General features: G+C 40.3%; 2 protein-coding genes across 2 annotated transcripts; both read right to left on the reverse strand.

The window, feature by feature from the left end:
* Positions 1-8,896: 8,896 nt before the first annotated feature.
* On the reverse strand, positions 8,897-15,098 carry LOC144629840 (polyubiquitin-C-like). Its single transcript, XM_078488058.1, has 2 exons — positions 13,739-15,098; positions 8,897-11,264 (listed from the first exon to the last, which is right to left on the reverse strand). The coding sequence occupies exons 1-2, from the start codon at positions 14,914-14,916 to the stop codon at positions 10,382-10,384; spliced, it is 2,061 nt and encodes a 686-aa protein (XP_078344184.1). The 5' UTR covers positions 14,917-15,098; the 3' UTR covers positions 8,897-10,381.
* Positions 15,091-16,812, reverse strand: LOC144629730 (uncharacterized). The gene is made up of 3 exons (XM_078487949.1): positions 16,455-16,812; positions 15,585-16,100; positions 15,091-15,158 (listed from the first exon to the last, which is right to left on the reverse strand). Exons 1-3 carry the CDS (start codon positions 16,810-16,812, stop codon positions 15,091-15,093), a joined length of 942 nt encoding a protein of 313 aa, XP_078344075.1.
* Between the last annotated feature and the right edge of the window lie 4,127 nt (positions 16,813-20,939).

The raw sequence follows: 20,939 nt of genomic DNA on the forward strand, positions 1-20,939 counted from the left end.
CACTCGACCATCAAGTTCGTGAAACATAATTTTCAAGATAGGGTGGGGGATTTAGGGGGCTGGTACGAGGCCGAGTTGCTTTTATTGTCGTAAAAAAAAAAAACATTAGCGCCGGGGTATGCGCACCTCATGTTGTAGAGTGCATCAGTTAGGCCCGGTTCAGACGCCGTACTTTTCATGAGCCGAACTCAATTCGAATTTGGACCGACCCAAATTGACAAAAGTACTCCTCTTGATTCAGACGCCGTACTTTTTGGCCGTTCCGAGGCCGTTCCTAATACAGTTCCAATAATTGAGGTAAACTGCTGGCAAAATACATGATAATAGTTTATGAATTAGGATCGGCACATGAAAAGTACGGCGTCTGAATCAAAGCCGTTCCAAAGGCGTTCCACAGGAGAAATTCTCGGCCAAGCCAGGCGGGAAGAACGGGTGAGCCGTTCCAAATTGAAATAGCCGTTCTAATTTGATTCAGACGCCGATCTCTTCATGTACTTAATTTAAGGAATTAGGTTCGGCTCATGAAAAGTTCGGCGTCTTAACCGGGCCTTATTCAGCTAAGTGGGAGATGTCTATGTCTATGGTTTTCAGACGAAAAAATCCATAACTGGATCTCAATAGGGAATTTCCGAGTTATTCTTTGCCTCTGTTTCAAAACGAGTCTACGCGCGAAACAATTCAAATGAAAATGAGTTTAATTTACATGAAAATGGATCTGAAGGTGAAACTTATTTTCATATGAAGGGTTTGCACGTAGACTCGTTTTGAAACAGAGACAAAGGGTAACTCGGAAATGGCCTATTTAAACGGATCTAAAGTCCTTTTTTATAAATTATGGCATTGTTGGAATACCAAAACGTACTTTTCGAGGCACTGGAACGCAAACACCACTACTTCTCTGAAATTTGCATAACATGGCTGAGTTCGCATATCGGCAATCTCAAAAATAGCACTCCTTGCCTGCACTGGCTTAAGATCCAGAGAACAGCATGAACATGCTCTCTCCGAGACACTGACCCCTCCCTCCCTTCCATTCGAACCCCGAGCATACGTGCCTGAGTTTATTGATACAAGGATAAATAGATATCGGATAAACGCTGCGACAGAGTCTGCTAATTGTTTTTGACTTAAACAATGAAAACGCTTCATCATGTCTCAGTACAGTGGACTACTACACATTGTTCAGCTAACTTTTAATTTTTTTTCTCTTTGACACAATTGTAATGCAAAAGTTTGGATAGACTAAAAAAAGTTAGGGCAAATGTTTTAAACTTTTTTACGAGAATTAAATTGGTAAACAGCAATTTAAATTGCCGAAAAATAGTTCAACAATAGGTGTTATTTTCAAAAGGCAATCCATTGTTGATTTGAGTTATTGTTTCTTTTAACAAAGAACTGTATGCATAATAAAGTATGAAGCGACACGAAAGCTTGCCACTGTACAGCTTTAACACTTGGCTTTTGCTGAAATTTTAAGGGAAAGTCGCAGTACTTCAAGTTGCAGTTTCTCAGAGTTTTTGGTCTTGCACGACAAAGGAGGGTTCTAAATTTGGTGAGAATGCTGCCGGCGCAGTAAATATTTACCTTAGCAACCGTCAAGATGGAAAACACTGGAAAACGCTGATGGTTTCCATCCGAAACGGAGACTTTTGGAAACGAAGCTGTATATCTTTTGGATGTGTACGAGTGAAAACTGACTCTTTTAAAAACGCTGACGTAATATATTTTAATTGTGAATCTTGTCAAGAATTGACAAACTAGTTTGTGCTTCCTAGCACTTTTGCACGAGCTTTAAAATTATGTCTGAACCCAATCGTCTTAAGATATCGATGGCTCCTGAGCTCTTCGTGGGTAAATAAATTCTCTAATTATAAGTCTATCTGTGGAGTTTTATACGAAACCTTTCGCTACGTTATCGACTCGAGCAAACTGAGAAGACTTTTGAAAAATTTGGAGGGGATAAAAATTCTCAGTTTGCGACTAGAAATCGAAAGTGTTTATGCATATCGATCGATTCAAGACTATTCAAGTATGTTTCTTTGTCACATCTGACTGCGTCTGTACGAAGGCCGAAAACTGTTCCGAAACGAAAGTACCAATAATACGAAAATCTTACATATGGCTTGTAAATCAGAAGGAATGGTTAGACTTTCGGATTTTGTAGCAATCATTGATCCCTATAAACTTATTATCGTTGATTTTCAGTTTGATCGCAGAGTTTTGAATTAGTTATCTTACTTCTGCTTATCTCAGCGAAAGCATTGAAATAAAACGCTGATAACATGAAGTGACTTGGAGCAATCAGTGTGTGGTCAAAAAATCAAACCATTTTCGTATGAATACATTTGCAGTTGTTTACACAGAGCAAGGTTTTCCTTCAAATGTTTTAACAGTTACGCGATAAACCGTTAGGCTCTCAAAAAAGAATTAATCAATTCCTAGTTCGTCTCTTTCAAACCTTGCCTTTGTAGGTTAATTGATTGTCGCTATGCAATATCATGTTGCGTCCAAGCCGTGGTGTGTATACGCGTTATTCCTGTTAGTTGTACGTACTGTGTGGTCGACAATCACCCTCACAGAGGCCGAACTGCGATTCATTACCATTATTATGAAGTTAGTTCTCCTCGGAATTAATCCGTAGTGAAGTGCTTTGTAAAAATCTACCCCCCAGAACTTGAAGCTCTAACTATATGGGTACCTGGCCTAAACGAAAAGGTAAACGCTGGAATACGGAATGGAAAAACAAATCAAAGATTATTTTTTACCTTACCTCCCGCCTTGCACAGTTTCCTTCAAGGTGTAGTAGCTGTAGATTCCCATCTGTTGAGGAACTCGAAGAAAGCGGAAGAAGCGCATTTAACGCTTCAATGGAAAAGAGTCCAAAAACAAACCTCACAGGGTAGGGGACGGACGTTGACCCGTCCCCCGGCGAACTCTAACGAGAATTTTTTCTCTTTCATCGCATTCCGCGCCGCCTATTGAAATTCTCAGTTCTGTCATTAAAATCGACCGAAAACTTGTCAGGACGATTACGTGTAGGGGGTTGCAGTTTTACGATTATTACACCTAGTGTGTTATTAATCACTGATTTTCCCGCTCAGTTTTCTCAATTACTGTGTTGACTAAACCTTACGAAAAGAGTAGAATCAAAACGAGAACGGAAGCTGGAAAGCACCGCGACAAGGGGTGAAACTGTAACAAGAGGATCAAAAAGTATGTTCTCCCAACTAGGACCAACCAATGCTATAAGAAATGTATGGAGATCAGTAAGGAGAATTTGTATGTCAACATTAGGGTTAGAACATTTAGTATCTCATCAAATTCCCCTATACCCAATACTACAAGAAACTGAATGTATGATGACCAGTGAGGAGCTGACTGCCAACATTTAAAGGAGTTACCTCCTCATCAAATTCTCCCATGTTAAACTATAAGAAATGTATCGAGAAAAGTAAGGAGAATTTGTGTCAACATCAGATTTGGGCTTACTGGGGTAATTCTGCGCATAAGGTGGTCACAGAAGATCTCAAATGTCGAAGTCGGGAACATTTGCGAACAGGATGACAAAAAGGTTGACTTCACGAGAATGGAATTGTGGTGGATTGCACATATATTGAACAAGAAGCTTGAGAAGCTTGAGAAGCTTAAAATCGGGCGCCTAATAATTAGCTATCTGTTTTGACTTAAAAGGCAGGGTACAGTACAGTAAAAATCACTGGAAAAACAGTCACTTAAACCTATTCAGGCCGGGGGGGGGGGGGGCTTTTGAGGCCCGCGCTGACTTTGGACGCTTATTACTTTTTCAAGATTCAACCAAACGCTGCCAAACTTTGCGCGTTTATCTAAAATTTATCTCGCAATAATTTGGTGGGATTAGTTATTGTGCCAGTAACTTGAAATCACCATGGCAACGTCATTTTGACAGGCTTGTTTTTCCAAATTTGTAATTTTAATGAAAATCTGGAATGTTTTCAAGATTGCATTATTACTTAATGACAATGGTCTCAATTTATAAAAATATATTTCGCACAATACAAATAAACGATTGAACTAGACGTCTAGAAAATATAAATTTGTAACACTTAGCAAAGTGCAGCCTTTTCGCAATACTTAATAAAGGCGGGGTTTTTACCTGAAGACCAATTTTTCCAACGCTTTAGGTGTCTGACGCATTTCAGTATTTTCCAGCCCTTACACTTTAATGGAACAGTATAAAACTCCTAATCAGGTAACTACTATTGTCAAGAAAATGATCACAACTTATTGACCAATGATTAGGTATTTGTTTCATATCATTACTGTAATAGCAACTGGTGAAGAATAGTAGTACTGACCCAAAGTATAAGGGCTGGAAAACACTGAAAACCATTTCAGCCGCGTTTCAAGGAATCCAAAAAAGCTTTACTTATCCCATATATATTTGTTTTGCAGTATTTTGTTAATTTTTGGACGATTTTGGGGGATGTCTAGGAGGCGATAGTTTTTCTCAAAGGATTAGTAAAATTTAGACAAATAAGAAATATTGGAGATTTAATGTGATTTTAAAATTTGAATTTGAAGTTAAAAATTGGTGGACGGAAACCAAACAGTCTCCTGACAACCCGGAGTGCTCTTGCGAGGGGGTCAACTGTTTGGTGGTGTTTCCATTCTTTTCTTCAATCCCTTCTTTAAATCTCTTAAAGTTCCATTCAAATTCAGGTAGAACCCCACCTTAAGTTTTGTTCTTGTGAGAAAATAACAGAAGTCAAAGGTTGCGTGATATAACCAAGCATTGATTTTAATTCTCCCTCCCTTTCCATCTCCTTAGCCTTTCACCCCCACCTGTCCCTCCCTTTCTACTCTCATTCAATTTAATGTTTGTTTACATTTCCTAACCAATTCAGTATCGTACTAATCTGTGCCAAGCAATCAGATAATAACAGAAAGTTGCCTTAATTTTGATCTTCCATACCAAGACCTTAGAGTATAAACCGCTAAAAAACACACTTGATAATAATTCTCTGAGGTTATACACCTTGCAGTATTTACGTACTAACGAAGTTTATAACAAACCCCATGTCGTACTAAGGATTTTTACTGATCAACATAGAAAACAAGTTCACAATGGTTTGTTCCCAAAACGTTTTTTACTGTACAGAGGGTCTGTATATTGGCCTGTAACTTGTATACCGTATTGAAAAATTCAGAACGAACCGACTTCTGCCCGCTACCATGATATCATGTTGAAAAATTAGCTCGTTCGAAACCGTAGCAAAATCGTTAGAGACAGACAAGATACAGCCGTTTACTGGCAGTCTTTGAAAATCCTGAATTTCATCAAAATGAGCCAAAATAAAGTTTTAAAATTTCCTTTATCAATATGTTTCTTATCTTTTTATTCAATTCTATGAACTGCTTTTATGCAGTACTGTCCAACAAAGATTTCAATTTCCTCAAAGTTTCGGGACAAATGGATACAAAATATTTCGTGCAGAATGTAATTTGATTAAGCGAATGTTTTCGCGTCTATAAATACTTCAAGCAGTGAATGAAAAACCGTTTTGTTTTCATCGATGAGAACCACTTTCAAATAGTTAATGCATAAAAAATAACAATCAGATCAGAATACAATAATTATTAATGCAAGGTCTCGCTATTATGTCTCGGCAGAGATACTTCTTTTTTGCAAGTTCAAATGTATGCAAATTTCGTGTGAAATGTAATTCGATTCCATTGTCTTGTTTACAAACTCTTTCTTAAAAGAAAGTTGTATTTTCGTGAATAAAACCCATTGGCCTGTTTTGTTTTCCTGATCATGTTTGACTGTGATTTTTACAAAACATGTGGTCTTTTTTTTTCGGAACTTTATGTTGTACAAAAAAATCCTATTTTGAACACAGATGTCACTTCCGGAATTTCTCATCTAAAATTCAATTGGTATTTAATTATAATTTTTCGAAGTTTTCATTTTCAAGTCATCTTTTTATTCGATAGCTTTACTGATCTCGTAAAAAATTCCATTAAAGTTCACACCAATACTGTACATTGCCAATGTTTTGCTGACGTCTTGAGAAGTGTCTTACTAACGTCACTAGTCTAAAATATATCCAAAACATGTTGTGCAAACATTCTACTCTTTGTGACAGGCGCCTTTGACGCCCAACTGTGCGGAAATGAAAATCGACATACTTCTTGATAAATATATAAAAAATTGTTTTAAAGTGGAGTCCGCCTCAAAAAAATGTACCGCCAGATCACACTGCTATTTGTAGAAACCAGCAAAGCGTCTAGTTTCAAAGTTTCCCACAAAAACATTGCGTGACATGAATGACGTTACCCCTTTTATTTACAAAAATAGCTTCAACTTGTCAAAGCAACTACAGTTTCACAATGGTGATTATTAGTACTTTACCCCTTAAGCTTTTTTCTCTGTCCTCCCGCTGAAGCAAAGAAGAGAACCAGATTGCAGATTAGCCCAAAAGTCGACCCAGTGTTCCTACAACGATTTACTGTCAAAACTGAAATGAAACCGATTGGCCCAGGCTATCCCCGTCATTTTTAGCCGACAGGAGACTATCGTCTAGGACGACCAAAGGGTAAACTATAAATCGGCCACGCCCGATTAAAAAGGTAAACATGGACACCAGATGGGAAATGGAAGCAGGGAAGACACCAAATATAACCCAGGAAAGAGCCGTAGCAAAGGAGCTGGCATCAGTTCATTTGTCTTGGACAACAACAACAAAAACAACAAAACCTTTATTTAGACACGATGGGATAAAAAGCTACATAGCTTGTGGGGTCGTGTGTAAATAAAACATTAATACTAGTAGATAAAAACATTAAAACTATATTGAGGTAAAAAACGCTAAACTAATTGCTAAATTGAAATAGATAAATTGCAAAAATTGTTACAATGATCAGGGACGGCGGAGCATTTTTCCAGGTTGGGGGGGGGGGGGGGGTTGACTAGTGACTTGAAGTGGGGGGGCTTAAGAGACTCTTCTCTTAGTAAGTCTTTATTTTTTCGGAAAAAGTGGGGGGGCTAAAGCCCCCCCAGCCCCCCGGGCTCCGCCGTCCCTGATGATAAAAAGATAAAAAGCGCTAAGAACTCTTACAATAGAGATTGTTAAAATTTGTATTTTTCATTATGTTCGACTTGTTGATCATTGTCACAAAACTCCTGAGGGACATCACCTCGTGACACTCTCCCGGTAAAAAGTTCCAGAGCACTGCCCCTCTGTAAGATGTTGAAAGTTTCATGGAATTGGTATTAAATGATGGGGGAATTAGACAATGTTTTTTTTCCAAAATTGTACGAGTGGAGTGGGTCCCAAAAGGCGGCGTGCAAAGGAATTTGGTTCGGGTTTAAGCTGCCGTTGGTGGTGGAAGGAGCGTTGCGTGACAAGCCCAAACAACGACTGCGAAGGAGACAAGGATTTGGGCAAATTTTTTACTGGGAAAAGAGGATTTGGGTCATTGGGACTGGGAATCACAAACAAATAAACAATAGAACTGGGACTGGGATTTGGAAATCGGGACAACAATAGGCTGGGAAATAGGATTTGGGAAAACATTGGCAAAATTTGGGCTGCTCGCCCTCGTTTTTTTTGTTCACTATTAGGCTCGTTTTTCGCCGATCTCTGGAGGCTGGTGAAGGGAGCTAGTGCGGTCTCATTTTCCCGAACAGCGGCTGGTGGTGGAGCCTGGTTGACTTTTCGCTTATAGTCAGAAATGACCCGCCAATCCGGTTATTAAGCTGGACACAATATTGTTCTTCTTTCTTCTGCGCTCGAGTAGTGTCAAGAAAAGAGATTAAGTAAAGTAATTGGCAAATTCTGACTTGTTAACTGATTTTATTAATTAAAAAAACTTCTTAACACCGCTCACTATTTTCTACTATCCTATCCGATTCTAGTGCTATCTAAGAATACCGTCGAAAGAATATATAGACCGTACTGATGACATCCGTTTGAGCCAAAACTTGTGCGTTAAGCACAAGCACGAGCACAACCACAAGGCAACGCTATTGTGCACCGAGGTAGTCTAAGCACGAAGCACAAGAAAAATGAACTTAGGGCCTCTTTACATGAGAGCCGAGATGAGTTTCATCCCGGGATGAATAAAAAAAATTTCATTTTACATGAGCGTGTTTACCCCGGGATAAGTCGTACCGCCCGAGTTGAATTCATCTCGCCCGTGCTTACATTTCATCCCGGGAAGGACTGATTACATGGGGTTTTTCGTCACGTTTCATCCCGGGATGACATCGTCCCGGGATGAACTCATCCCGGGACGAAACCATGTATCATCATGTAAACAGCAACAAGAAAATGACCGGACACCGAGATGAATTCATCCCGGGACGAAAACTCTCATGTAAAGAGGCCTTTATTTTACCTGTGTTATGCTCATTTCACACCGGCGTGATGAAATTTGCACAAGCACTGAAGTACATGATGCGACTTCCATCATGAATGTTCATCAGAATTTCTAAAAGCACTGGACTTGCGTATGTCGTCTCTTGCTTGTGCTTTTCGAAGTGTGAATATCCTTTTGATTATATGCTTGCGCTTATCACGCAAGTGTGAACCAGCCTTTTATAAGTGATTTTGGTTATTGTTACCCAAATATGGAGTTTTCTATACACACAAGACAAGATCAATCAAAATAAATTAATCTAATCTACACACGAATTCCTGAAGCGTTACGTCAACAGAATGGTCTTTTGCGCATGGACTCGAATCTAAAATGCTTCTTTCACGGAGTAAAGGAAATGGTACTTTTCGAATTTGTTCTCGCACAATGAAATGGAAAGGACGTGCACCTTTAACAGTAAACAAATAATAACCATAAACATTTTAGCCACGCATTTGCTATATTACATATAGCGGCTAGAAGTGAAAAGCCTGTAACAGTGCAGGTTGAAAAAAATAAAGTAAAACTAAATGATTAACAAAATAGTGCTATATACGGTAGCATTTCGATTCAAGCTCTAGAAAAGTGAATATTAATAATAATTATTCGAGAAGTATATTACAGCATATAAAAAATCTGTTATAACAGCTAACCACTACCATGGGGGTCTACCACGTATGCACATAAAATCATACACTATCACCTTACTCAGTAAATACCAATTTATGTGTACCGATTTTGCCGGCTCGAGAATTTTAGCCGAAAGAACTCTTCGGTTTATTGCCTATTTGTTGCTATCTTAGTTTGCATTAGTGCTATCGCGCCCGGAGCTGACGCAATGGCAGCTAAAATATCATTCTCTGCTGGACATGGTGGTCTGCGATTAAAGCCGCCTCGTATCACTTCTGGTAGGCTAGTGGATAGCTCATTCTGGAAAAGATGGTGACCTGGAGCCTTTTAAAGTGGCCACGGGGCGCTTATGAGATTATTTGGAGGGGGGAGGGGAAGGTCGAAATAAACAGACATGGCGAAATGAAACGCTATATTTGTTTCTTGGGACCCCCACCATCCCATAAGCGGGCACGCTGCCACTTAGGCACCAGGCCACCACTACTGCACAATATCTCACAAGTGTACATTTAACTAATTTATCTGGCCATGCCGCTTTCAAAAGTAGGCCCTTTGCCCGGTCCCATGATACAAAATCAGACATACTGGGCCGCATGTTCCGCAGTGGGACATTCAGAACAAAGCGACTCGCACCCTGAGTCCGTCTTAAGTCGACTCTTGAGTCTTGGAAGCTGAACACGGAGGGAATCATGGGAAGGAAGAAGAGAAGCGAGTCTCTCGCCTTCCCTTCTTCCCATCATCCTTCGCGTCTTGCAATTTTCGCATAACAGACGACTGGGGACGAGTCAGACTCGCACCGGTCAAGCTTCACCTTCCTTTGTTTTGGATGTCCCACTGCGTGACTTGCGTCCTAGCATGTCTGATTTTGTACCAAGTGTTTTGTACTGGGTCGTGCATAAATTATGACCTATTTACGACTACATTTACTTCTGTTTGTGATTCTCGCTGTGGGGAAATGACAAGTAGAGTACTAGACTCATGTCCCATACCATAGTTTTTGGCGTAGTTTCTGAGGGTGCGGCCATCCTCGAGTTTCCGGTTGTCAGATGATTCCTTGTTGATCGGCCAGTACTTTAACGTCATTCATTATTTTTTTCACATCTTGGATAGTATACTCCGGTAAAATGTCTAATGTGATGTTGGCCTTCCCGGTTCGCGAAAAGTTAGATGTTATGATCGCGATGTCTTAAGTTACATCCAAGCATAAAATTGATTCTCACAGAATGTTGTAATGAAAGTGCAGGCAACTACGACGGTTTGTATTCGAGTTGCTCGCCATCAAAAGTGAGACGTTGTCGATCAGAAGGGATCGCTTCTTTGTCGTAAAATTTCCCTCGGAATCTCGCTCGTGCTTTCATATGAATGCCGTGCTATCACTGACGTAATTAGACTTGTGTAATCTAAGAATTGCTTCATCCCGAATTGAATAATCGTTAACAGTGTGACCATCTTCCAGCTTCCTCTCTGCAAAGAAGAGACGTTGTTGGTCAGGCGGAATCCCAGCCTTGTCTCGAATTTTTGCCTTCACGTTTTCAATTGCGTCACTTGGTTTGATTGTTAGTGAGATCACGGTCTTGCCGTCATGCGTGATTACGAATATTGGCATCCCATCACGACGTTTTACAGTCAAGGACAGGTTTGCTCCCTCCTGAATGTTGTAGGCAGCTAGAGTACAACCATCTTCCAATTCCTTGCCTGCAAAGATGACACACTGCTCCTCAGGGGCGATGCCTTCCTCTTCATGAATGCTTTCCTTCACATTCATGATAGTATTATGTGGTTTGAGTTTTAAAGTGATCCACTTTCCAATCCGCGTCTCCACGTAAATTTCCATTTCTTTTATCACGACTTGAAGAGTTGATTTTCTTTCAATGTTGTAATCACGCAAAGTGAGACTGTTTTTTAGCACCTTTTCGGCATGGATGAGACTTTGTTGATCGGGTAGGACACCTTCTTTTTCATGAATTTTCCATTTTACATCCTCGACAGAATCGTCCGGTGTGACTTCTAAAGGGATCAAATTTCCATTCGGCATCTTCGCAAAGATAACTATGCCACCCCGTTCGAGAAAACAGTGTATAGTTGATTCGTTCTCAATGTTATAGTCAGTCAGAGTGCGATCATCTTGGAGTTCCTTGCCAGCAAAGAATAGCTGTTGCAAGCCATGCGGGATACTCTCCTTGTCTTGAATCTTCAGTTTAATAATCTCGATAGTATCGCTTGGTTCTACTTCTAAGGTGGTCATCACAGTCAGCGTATTCTAGACGACGACTGGTTGTCTGAGCGTCGTCGCGGTCCTTCAAACTGTACTAAAATGGCTCGTCCGATATGCCGCTATCGGTGCTTTTGAAGCGTAATGCTGTAAGATCAAGTATAATACAAGCGACTCAGTTAGTAATGGCAAGGTGTTAACATTTTACCGATGTGAAAAACTCATTTTTTCGATTTAACGAGCAGGGTTCTATCTAGAGGTGTTCAGGGGTAGAAGCTTCCCCCCCCCAAACAGCCCAGCTTCCCCCCCAAAAAAAATTTGTGATAATTTATACAGTACATAGATAAATCAATATATCATCTAGAAATTTTCCATCGCTACGAAGATAAGTTAAGAACTGAAACATTGCCGCTGTTTATCTCTTTTATTCACTTCTTTGTAGTGTATAAATAGCGCAATAGGAACTCTTCGTCTCAGCCGAGCTAACATTGTCAAAACCTAATCATGTGATGACCAAAAAACAATATAAAATTACGGTGAAAATATATCAAGGTTGTGTCTCAAAATACACCAGATTGCATCTCAGCACATATCCACTTAAAAAAATTTCCGGGGGGGATGCACCCGGACCCCCCTAGAAGCTCGTGGCCTTCGGCCACTCGCAACTTCTCCCCCAAACGAAAAATCCTAGATAGAACCCAGACGAGGATATCTTTTAAGGATATCAGATATAGACGACAGCCGGTTTTACATGTCTTACGAGCCTACATGTATAAATGAAACTTAGTTTTCTATTATAATTATTGTTGTTAAAACTGGCCGCGCCGGGACCGGCTGAAAGCAATATATTACGGTAATAGTACCGAGAGGAGCCAACTGGTTGTATAACAGTACGAGTGATTATAGTCCAGTCCCTGAACTCTCTCTTCCACGCGCCCTTTATAGCCCCTACAAAAGGCGCGTGGAAGAGGGAGTTCAGGGACTGGACTAGAGTGATTATTAATCCTAAAATTTGAGGAAAAAATTAAACAGGGAAGGGTTAGCTTTTTGACGAATGAGCACAAAAATGAAGTTTGTTTTTTAGTTCCATGTGAAACGAAACTCGTTCAAGTGCGCCGGTTTAACTACAGGCGTGCCTGCAGATGAACAATCGCATTTAAGAATTTTGTTCATCGCCTGCCTCTAAGGTTGTAAGCGTTTGAAGGAAAAATGTGCACGATGTTGGTAAAAAAAACTGATAAATAGAGTTATAACAAACAAAATTACGGGTGTATACTTTATGGTTGAATGTCATAAGTGCATAGGGTCATAAATCACTTGCTGTTGAACTAAATGTATTTTATTGTTCATTGTACTTTACGTGTAGGCTAGTAACGTATGTCAAGCAAGGATAGTAAACTTGGTTTAATAAAAGGTGATTTATGGATCGTGCACTTTATGCATTCACACTTGAAGTAGAAACCAAATAACAAACGATAAATTCTTTACGCCAATGTTAAACAGAACTGAAACAAAGTGACTTTCTTGTAAAAAAAAGAAAAAACACAATACATTATTAAATGCCATTTGCCAAAATGTTGTCCTAGCCTGCCTTTTTGCCACTGCTTTGAGCTGGCAAAACTAAAACATTTCGTTCAAGTTGTAAAAGAAATGGCTTAAAGGTCTCCGCACACGTGGGGACAAGACGCATGGACACGTCGCAGCGACATGTAGCAGCGAGAAAATCATGTGTTGTTCACACTGAGGGGACGTGAAGCGGGGACATGAAGCAGAAACAAAATCACAATGTGTACACACGCAAGAAAATGTAGCGGGGACATGTTCCAGGGACATGTCGCAGCGACACGTCCCCTCGTGTGTGCTGATTATTTTTGGCACGCACAACACGAATTTTGAAGCTGTTTTGTCCCTGCGACATGTTGCACGGAATTCAACTCGTTGAACTGTCGTGCAACATGTCGCAGGGACAAAATGTTGCATGAATTCGTTTTGCACGTGCCAAAAATTATCCGCACACACGAGGGGACGTGTCGCTGCGACATGTCCCTGGGGCATGTCCCTGCTACAGTTACTTGTGTGTGTACACATTTTGATTTTGTTGCTGCTACATGTCCCCGCTACACGTCCCTGCTTCATGTCCCTGCAGTGTGAACAACACAAAATTTTTTCGCTGCTACATGTTGCTGCGACATGTCCTGCGTCTTGTCCTCACGTGTGCGGAGACCTTTATGCAAGCAAAGAGCAGCTGCAAAAAATTCTGAGGATTTTAACCTGTCTATGAGTGCACGCATCACTCCGAACTTACCTTCTGGAATTCTCTCTCTACCCCATATCAAATGCAGCAACGATTTCCTTTTAATGTTGGAGTCCTCCAGCGTGTAGTAATCTTTGAGCATCGTGCCAGCATACACGATGCGTTGATAATCGACCGGTATTCCTTCCTTCTGAAGTATTTTCCTTTTTATTATCGCGATGGTATCTTGTGGCACAACTTCTAATGTGATCATCTTTCCAGTCGTAGTCCTTACGTAAATTTGTATGCCACTTCCACGAAATATCGGAATCAAATGTAGAGTTGATTGATTTTGAATGTTATAGTCAGTCAGAGCGCTGCGGTCTAAAAGTTCTTCGTCGTCAAAAGTGAGTTGTTGCTGGTCGGTTGGTATTCCTACTTCGTCCTCTATTTTCTTTTTCACATCCTGGATAGTATCGTTTGGCACAAAGTCTAATGTCATCACGGTTTTCCCAGATTGTGTCTTCACGAAAAGCTGCATAGTGCCATCGCGATGCATTACGTCCAAGCGTAAGGTTATTTCAATCTGATTGTTGTAGTCACTTAATGTGCGGCCATCTTTAAGTTCCTTATCATCAAAGGCGAGACGTTGCTTTTCGGGCGCGATCCCTTCTATATCGTAATTTTTCCTTTTTACGTCCTCAATACAATCGCTCGGTAAGACGTCCAACGTTGTCGTCTTTCCAGTGGGCATCTTCACATTAACAAGTATTCTTCCAAGTTGTTCCTCAAGCCTTAAATGCAGAGTAGATGTTTTTGGAACGTTGCAATCCCACAAAGGTAGGTGATTTTCGAGTTCTTGACTCCTAAAAATGAGATGTTGCTGGTCAGGCGGGATACCTTCTTTATCTTGAATCATCTCTTTCACTGTCTCGATTGAATACGCAGGTTGGACCTCTAAAGTGATCGTGTCACCACTCAGCGTCTTAACGAAGATCCGCATACCACGTCGAATGACCAAATGCACTGTTGAATCTTTCTGAATGTTGTAGTCACTCAGGGTGCGACCATCTTCAAGTTGCTTTCCAACAAAGATCAGGCGTTGTCGGTCAGGTGCAATGCCTTCTTTGTCTTGAACTTTCTTTTTCACATTCTCGATAGAATTCGAAGGTTCGACTTCCAAAATGATCGTCTTCCCAGTCAGCGTCTTGACGAAGATTTGCATCAGTGTTAGCACCAAGTGTAGAGTAGCTTCGTTTAGTATGCTGTAAACCCGTAAAGTTCGGTCATCTTTGAGTTTCTGATCCTTAAAGATGAGATGCTGCTGATCAGGCGAACTTCCTTCTCTGTCTTGAATCATTTCTTTCACTCTTGAGATAGAATACACAGGCTTGACTTTCAAAGTGATTGTCTCTCCTGTTTGCGTCTTAACGAAGATTTTCATGCCAATATTACGTGAAAGAACCAAATACAGTGTTGATTCTTTCTGAATGTTGTAATGACTCAGGGTGCAACCATCTTCAAGTTTCTTACCTGCAAAGACCAGGCGTTGCTGGTCAGGTGGAATACCTTCTGTGACATGGACTTTCGCCTTCACATTCTCAATAGAATCGTGCGGCTATACTTCCAAAGTTATCATCTTTCCTGTCAGCGTTTTAACGAAGATTCGCCCACCATTCCGATAACCTAAGTAAAGAAACGAAATTATACTAGATTTAATTTGTTGGGGGAGGACGGCAAGACTATAGTTAACCTGCTGGAACTGGTTAAATGCCCAATGTGTCTTTATCTTGTTGAATCTAAAGAAAAGATATCTGTACCATAGTGTGGTTCACATTTCTAGATAGCAGGGGTTAAATCAGGTTTAATTTAGATCAAGGGATCTCCAAGCTGGTTGCCATAGCGGGTCCTACAGTACTTTGTGAAAGACCCAACACAACAAAAAAGGAATTGTACGTCACCATATACCCAGCATCACATTGGGTAGCAAAAGCAGTGACAACAGAGAGAATATTTTCTCGCCTTTTTGTCATTTGCGACATCGATCCTTTCAGGAAAGAAAAGGTTAACGGAAACAGCGTATGTTTAAATACAACAAGCTCTTGAACAAACCTGGATACTGTGAGAAATATTCTCGACAAGCTCTATAGTCCTTCTCCAGAATGGTTGTCGTAAGTTTTACCTCGATGAGGCCAAGCTCCTTCAATATCTCCTCTGTCACGAGAAATCTTTGCGCCATTTCATTCAAGTAGCCTGTACAGTAGTCGTCCCACAATTTGTCGAGCATTTCAAGTGAGCTACATTCCACTGTGATTATCAAGCTCCCTGACTTAGTGTCCACAATCAACAACTCTCGTATTTCCCTCAAATAATGTACAAAGCCATTTAACTCCTCTGGTTTAGAAGGGTCAATCGTCTTCAAGTACTTGAATGCAGCCAAATTCAAAACCTCTTGGGAACTGGGAAGGAAGCCTTGATAACTTACTCCGCCCACTGAACCTCCTGTGGCTTCTGCTTGTAGTTGAATCTCTGCTTGGGGTTCCTGTGGGGCTACAACCAACTCTGAAGATCCACCCAGTGGGCCAGGTCCTGAGATGGCTTCGCAATCGATCCGCAATCGCAGTCGAGCTGCTGGGAGAAACGCATTTTGAATAAGATTCAGAAGTAAAACTAACGAAGCCGAACCCACACATAATCTGTTACACCATTCATCACTGATCTCATAAAATCACTGGTAACGAAATAGAACGGAGTAGACAAATAAAACAGCCCAAACTTGGTTTTTCAACTGTAAATAGTTTTCCTACTGATAGAATCTAGCGGCGCCACACAAAACTAGTCACGAAATCCTGTCCTCTTGTAACGCAAGCCGAATTAAATGAACCTACTTCACATAACTTTTTTTCTTCGCTCCGGAAGAAATGACTAAGTGAAAGTTAAAAATGGCAATGGAATGTCAAAAGACAAGTCCTTTTTACTGACCTCCAGCTGTTTGAGGGTTATGAACTGAGGAGCTGAGCCCCTCTATGGATTGACGCATCTCTCCCAGCTGATCTTTGATATCTTGAGCTTCTTCTCGAACTGCTGTCTCTAAACCTCCTTGGACACGTTCTATTCCTTCCTGGACTTCTTTAGCTACCTCCTGGGCCCCCTTTAACCCTGTCTTCAAACGTTCCATCCCTTCCTGGGTCGTGACTTTCAGTTCCTCTATGGACTTCTTTACTTCCATATCGTTTCTATACCAGCTAATTAGTTCCTCTACATTTCTTTCATCCTCTGCTGTGAGGGGATCCTTTAAAAACTTTTCAATGGCCTCCTGCCATTCAGTCTTGATGATCATGGGGATAAATGCCCGGGTAAATACGTCAATCGATCCAGCCATCTAAAGTTATGTTTCCTTTATTTCCATACTTTTTATGTCAAAATGGAGAAATAACTCTGTCACTAGCAACAATAAGATTATGGTTAAAACATGTCACATACGGCGTGCACCTTCATCCCCATGTGCAATGCTATATTGTTTAATCACATAAAGTTTTAATTCGAAAAAAGTTATTCTAAAATACGGTTTTCACTTGTTACGATACGCCGATATGCCGGGGGTTGTATTTGAGTATTTATAATTAGATTCCTCCTATCATTTTATAAATGGCTTACTACGTATTCCCGGGCGTATAAGGTTGCTCGAATATTATGTTTTGTTTCTTTAGGATAAAAAAAAGACAAAGATTATACGATACCGTGTCCAGTCACTTATTCCAAAACCATTTAAGGAATAATAATTAACTTTTTACTCGCTCATTAGGTTCCAATTTCGTTATTTTAAATTTTAGCTACAAGTTCGATTTCCGAACTTAATTGAACTTAATCGAACGCTTAATTCGAATTCGTTCGATTTGGTTCGGAAATCGAACTCACAAAAAAAATTGTTGTCCGATTTCGTTCGATGACCGAACAAAATCGAATTTAATCGTTCGATTAGATTCGATTTCGTTCGATTGAGTTCGATGAAAACTTTGTTCGATTTTGTTCGGTGTGATACGCCGGGAGTCATTATACGATGTCTGCAAACAAAGAATAGTGTGTTTCCAGTGAACTAAATTTTTATTGGGGCTAAATTGTTGCGTGACGCACGTAACAAGGAACTACCTCGCCTAGAAAAAAATCGTGTAGCCCATCCTCTGTTTTGTTATGATCGTCACTAAGAAGCCCCCCAAGCAGATGTTTTCTTGACTCGTCACACAATCTCTTCTCCAAAACGACCGTTACTTGATATGGTAGAATGCGCGACAAGCCAAAAGAATGTGACATACCAAATTTGACTTAACTTTGCCAGCATAAGCACGTAAAAATTGTACTTTTTACTTTAAAATTTTTTTTATAATATAACACATAATTTCATGTAAACATTATTCATATTTGCATTTGGGGATGGCAAAGATCGTAGCTATGCAGTCGATTATCATTTTCAGTGAACGTGTCACTCGATACACGCTGCGACTGTTGACAATAATACTGAATCTTAATTACTTTTCTCAAACAAAATTGACTCAGAACAGAAGAATGATCAAATACGGCTACAGACACTACTAGCCACCGAGCGACGACACATTTTGCTACGAGTTGTACAGCTCATTATTATACAAATGTTAAAGCTCAATTCAAGTCGCAACAAGTTTATATTTGACCATTGTTGCCTGCATTCTGTTTATAGACAACTCATAAAGCCACAAAAATACAAACTTGAGCAGGAAAATCGGCCACCATAGAAACGTAATGGTCACTATAACGAAAATAGATATCAAATCTTCTTACCTCTAGATGTCTGCCTTCATAGTTTCTGATTTTGTATCCTGTATCTGACCGAGGAAATGCAGAACCGCCAGCGGAAGTGATGTGAGATTGTAAAGGTTCACGGGAAGAAAGCGGTTGTGCAATAATTAGTGAGTTTCCATGCAAACCTTTATAAATCGCATCTTTGTAGCACAACACCGCTCGAAGGCAAGAGTCACGTTCGCGTACATTTCATGAATATTTCATACTTTGAAGCTTGGGCCGCCTGTGATTAATCATTGATAAAGCATGGCTAGCATTAATAGAGCTCCTGTATACGCTGTCACGCTCTATGCAACATGGACTAAATAGGGCTTTTTAAAAGTCACGCAAGTAACTAAATTGCTTACATTCGTTTCTATAATTTTCGGTTAGCACTAAGAGTTTACATTTGGTGCTCAAAGAGGGTGGCCTAGAGGGTGCGAATCCAAGTTTCTTTGTAAAACCAGAGCCCTACCGTTTCACTGCTTGGAGCCCTATTGTTTTACACAGAGCTCGGAGCCCTGTTTTTCGGGAGTCCTGGTGTAACACAGGCGGCCCAAGTTCACTGCGTGAATTAATTATTTATAAAGTGTAAGCGAACGTGACTCTTGGCTTCGAGCGGTGTTGTGTTACAAAGATGCGATTTATAAGGGTTTGTATGGGAACTTAGCGATTTTGATTCAAAAGGTTTAAAATTAAATATTTTAAGAATAAAATCGACTTACCTTGTTTCCATGTTGTGTCTTTGTTGTCTGCCTGCGTCTCAGGTCGTTTTAACCAGCCAGCGCAACTCGCCGAAAACGCTTTAAAACGACCTGAGACGCAGGCAGACAACAAAGACACAACATGGAAACAAGGTAAGTCGATTTTATTCGTAAAATATTTAATTTTATACCTTTTGAATCAAAATCGCCAAGTTCCCATACAAACCCTTATAAATCGCATCTTTGTAACACAACACCGCTCGAAGCCAAGAGTCACGTTCGCTTACACTTTATAAATAATTAATTCACGCAGTGAACTTGGGCCGCCTGTGGGTGTAATTGTTTTCAGTACCGGAACTCAGTATCGGATCAGTAAATTTCAAGCCCTTTCGTTTTCTTTCTTACGGCTTCGTTAACTTACTTCGGCTTTACACGTTTCATTGTTTTCTCGAGCGGGACGAGAACTCTGTAAATTAACGAAATCCTCACTCGATCACTCGGGTATCCTACCTCGAAATCCAGGCTCGAGATCGACGTCCTCGTTGTTTACTGGTTTCCTACGGCTAGCAGCCGCTGTAAACAAGTTGGTTTTTCTGTCACGGCAACGAATATCCACGATTTAAAGTACCTGAATCATTCTTAGCGACCTTCTTAGCATTAAATCGCCGTCTGAGAACGTAAGCAGTTATAATTTTACTTTTGTTTGTTTGATTTTGTTTCTGTTGTTGCCTCTTTTCACAATTCCGTGTTTTAGAATATTCCGTCATTCCGCGTTTTAGGATATTCCGTCATTCCGTGTGGTCTGGCACTACTTTCGAAACACCGCTGACCCAATAAAATTGCTTTTTGCTCAGACAATTTACAAAATGGCGGCTTGTGTGCGTGAAGGCTGAATCGACACAGATGAGGCTATTGCTGAAATTTTTGCCGATTGCGACTTTGATGTAAACTATGTAAGTCACAGCGAACTTAAGCCATGTGATTGAACCTCCAAATGCCCATGGTCAAAGAGTTCGACATGGAGCTGTACGAGTCAACAGTACAATAAGAAAATGCGGAAATGGGAAAGGAATTCATTTTAAATGCTAATTCCAGGGGTACTGTAATATTTTATCTGAAAAGATGCCATTGCTTAGCCAAATTTAGAATCTCATTAAAAATTCAATATGGCCGCCGGTTGCTTAGTGTGTTTGGTTCTGGTAGGCAAGGGGTTAAAAGATAAGGATGCTGAGAGAAAAAAAGAATTAGAGGACCCGAATAAGAGACTGAGTTAGCACCCGGGGGAGGGGGGGAACTCTCATAAGAAAGTGACGGGGATGCTCGTCGTCTCGGTTAGGAGTATAAAAAAAGAAAAAAAAAATACAGGACCCGAATAAGAGACTGAGTTAGCACCCGGGGGGACTCCCGTAAGAAAGTGACGGGGATGCTCGTCGTCTCGGTTAGGAGTATAAATTTTGGACCCTGGGTCTCGCTTAGGGTGTTCTGGGGAAAATGGCAATATTTTAAGCCGTCAGGGTCTCGTTTAGGTTTGCTTGCGAAGAAATATACAAATATAAGTTCTATTTTCAGAATTTTGGTATCTTTTAGGGGTCTAAAATAGCTTGAGCCACGCCCAGTTTGATCTCTTTTAGGGGTTCTTTTCACAATTTCCGACGAGCATCCCCGTCCGTTTAATATGGGAGAGAGGATCAGGATATCACAAAAAAACCTTATCCAATAAGTGTTTAACATCAGTTCGTTTTAATTATACAAAAGTAGATAATAATCAAGATATTTTACAATAAAAATATGCATATAAAATCACTAAAAATACATCTTAACCATCCTTGTTCCACTTATACCCAATCCAAACCAAAAAACCGCGTTTTAAAGCTGATTAGTTAAATAGGGTTATTTTTTCACGAAAGTTGCTTATTGACGTTTCAGTTGGCTTTAAATTTAGCACAAT

The sequence above is a fragment of the Oculina patagonica genome, chromosome 11 (assembly GCF_052425735.1).
Source record: "Oculina patagonica isolate OP01 chromosome 11, crgOcupat, whole genome shotgun sequence".
NCBI classification, from domain to species: domain Eukaryota; kingdom Metazoa; phylum Cnidaria; class Anthozoa; order Scleractinia; family Oculinidae; genus Oculina; species Oculina patagonica.

Excerpts from the sequence above, each read along its gene's own strand:
- LOC144629730 (XM_078487949.1), bottom strand. The coding sequence starts at position 16,812 with ATGATCATCAAGACTGAATGGCAGGAGGCCATTGAAAAGTTTTTAAAG. Across the intron at positions 16,101-16,454 it reads TAACCCTCAAACAGCTGGAG|CTCGACTGCGATTGCGGATC; the intron begins GTCAGTAAAAAG and ends TTCTCCCAGCAG. Across the intron at positions 15,159-15,584 it reads ATATTTCTCACAGTATCCAG|GTTATCGGAATGGTGGGCGA; the intron begins GTTTGTTCAAGA and ends TTCTTTACTTAG.
- LOC144629840 (XM_078488058.1), bottom strand. The coding sequence starts at position 14,916 with ATGAAAATCTTCGTTAAGACGCAAACAGGAGAGACAATCACTTTGAAA. Across the intron at positions 11,265-13,738 it reads ACGACTGGAAAGATGATCAC|CTTAGAAGTAGAACCAAGCG; the intron begins ATTAGAAGTTGT and ends TGTGATGACCAC.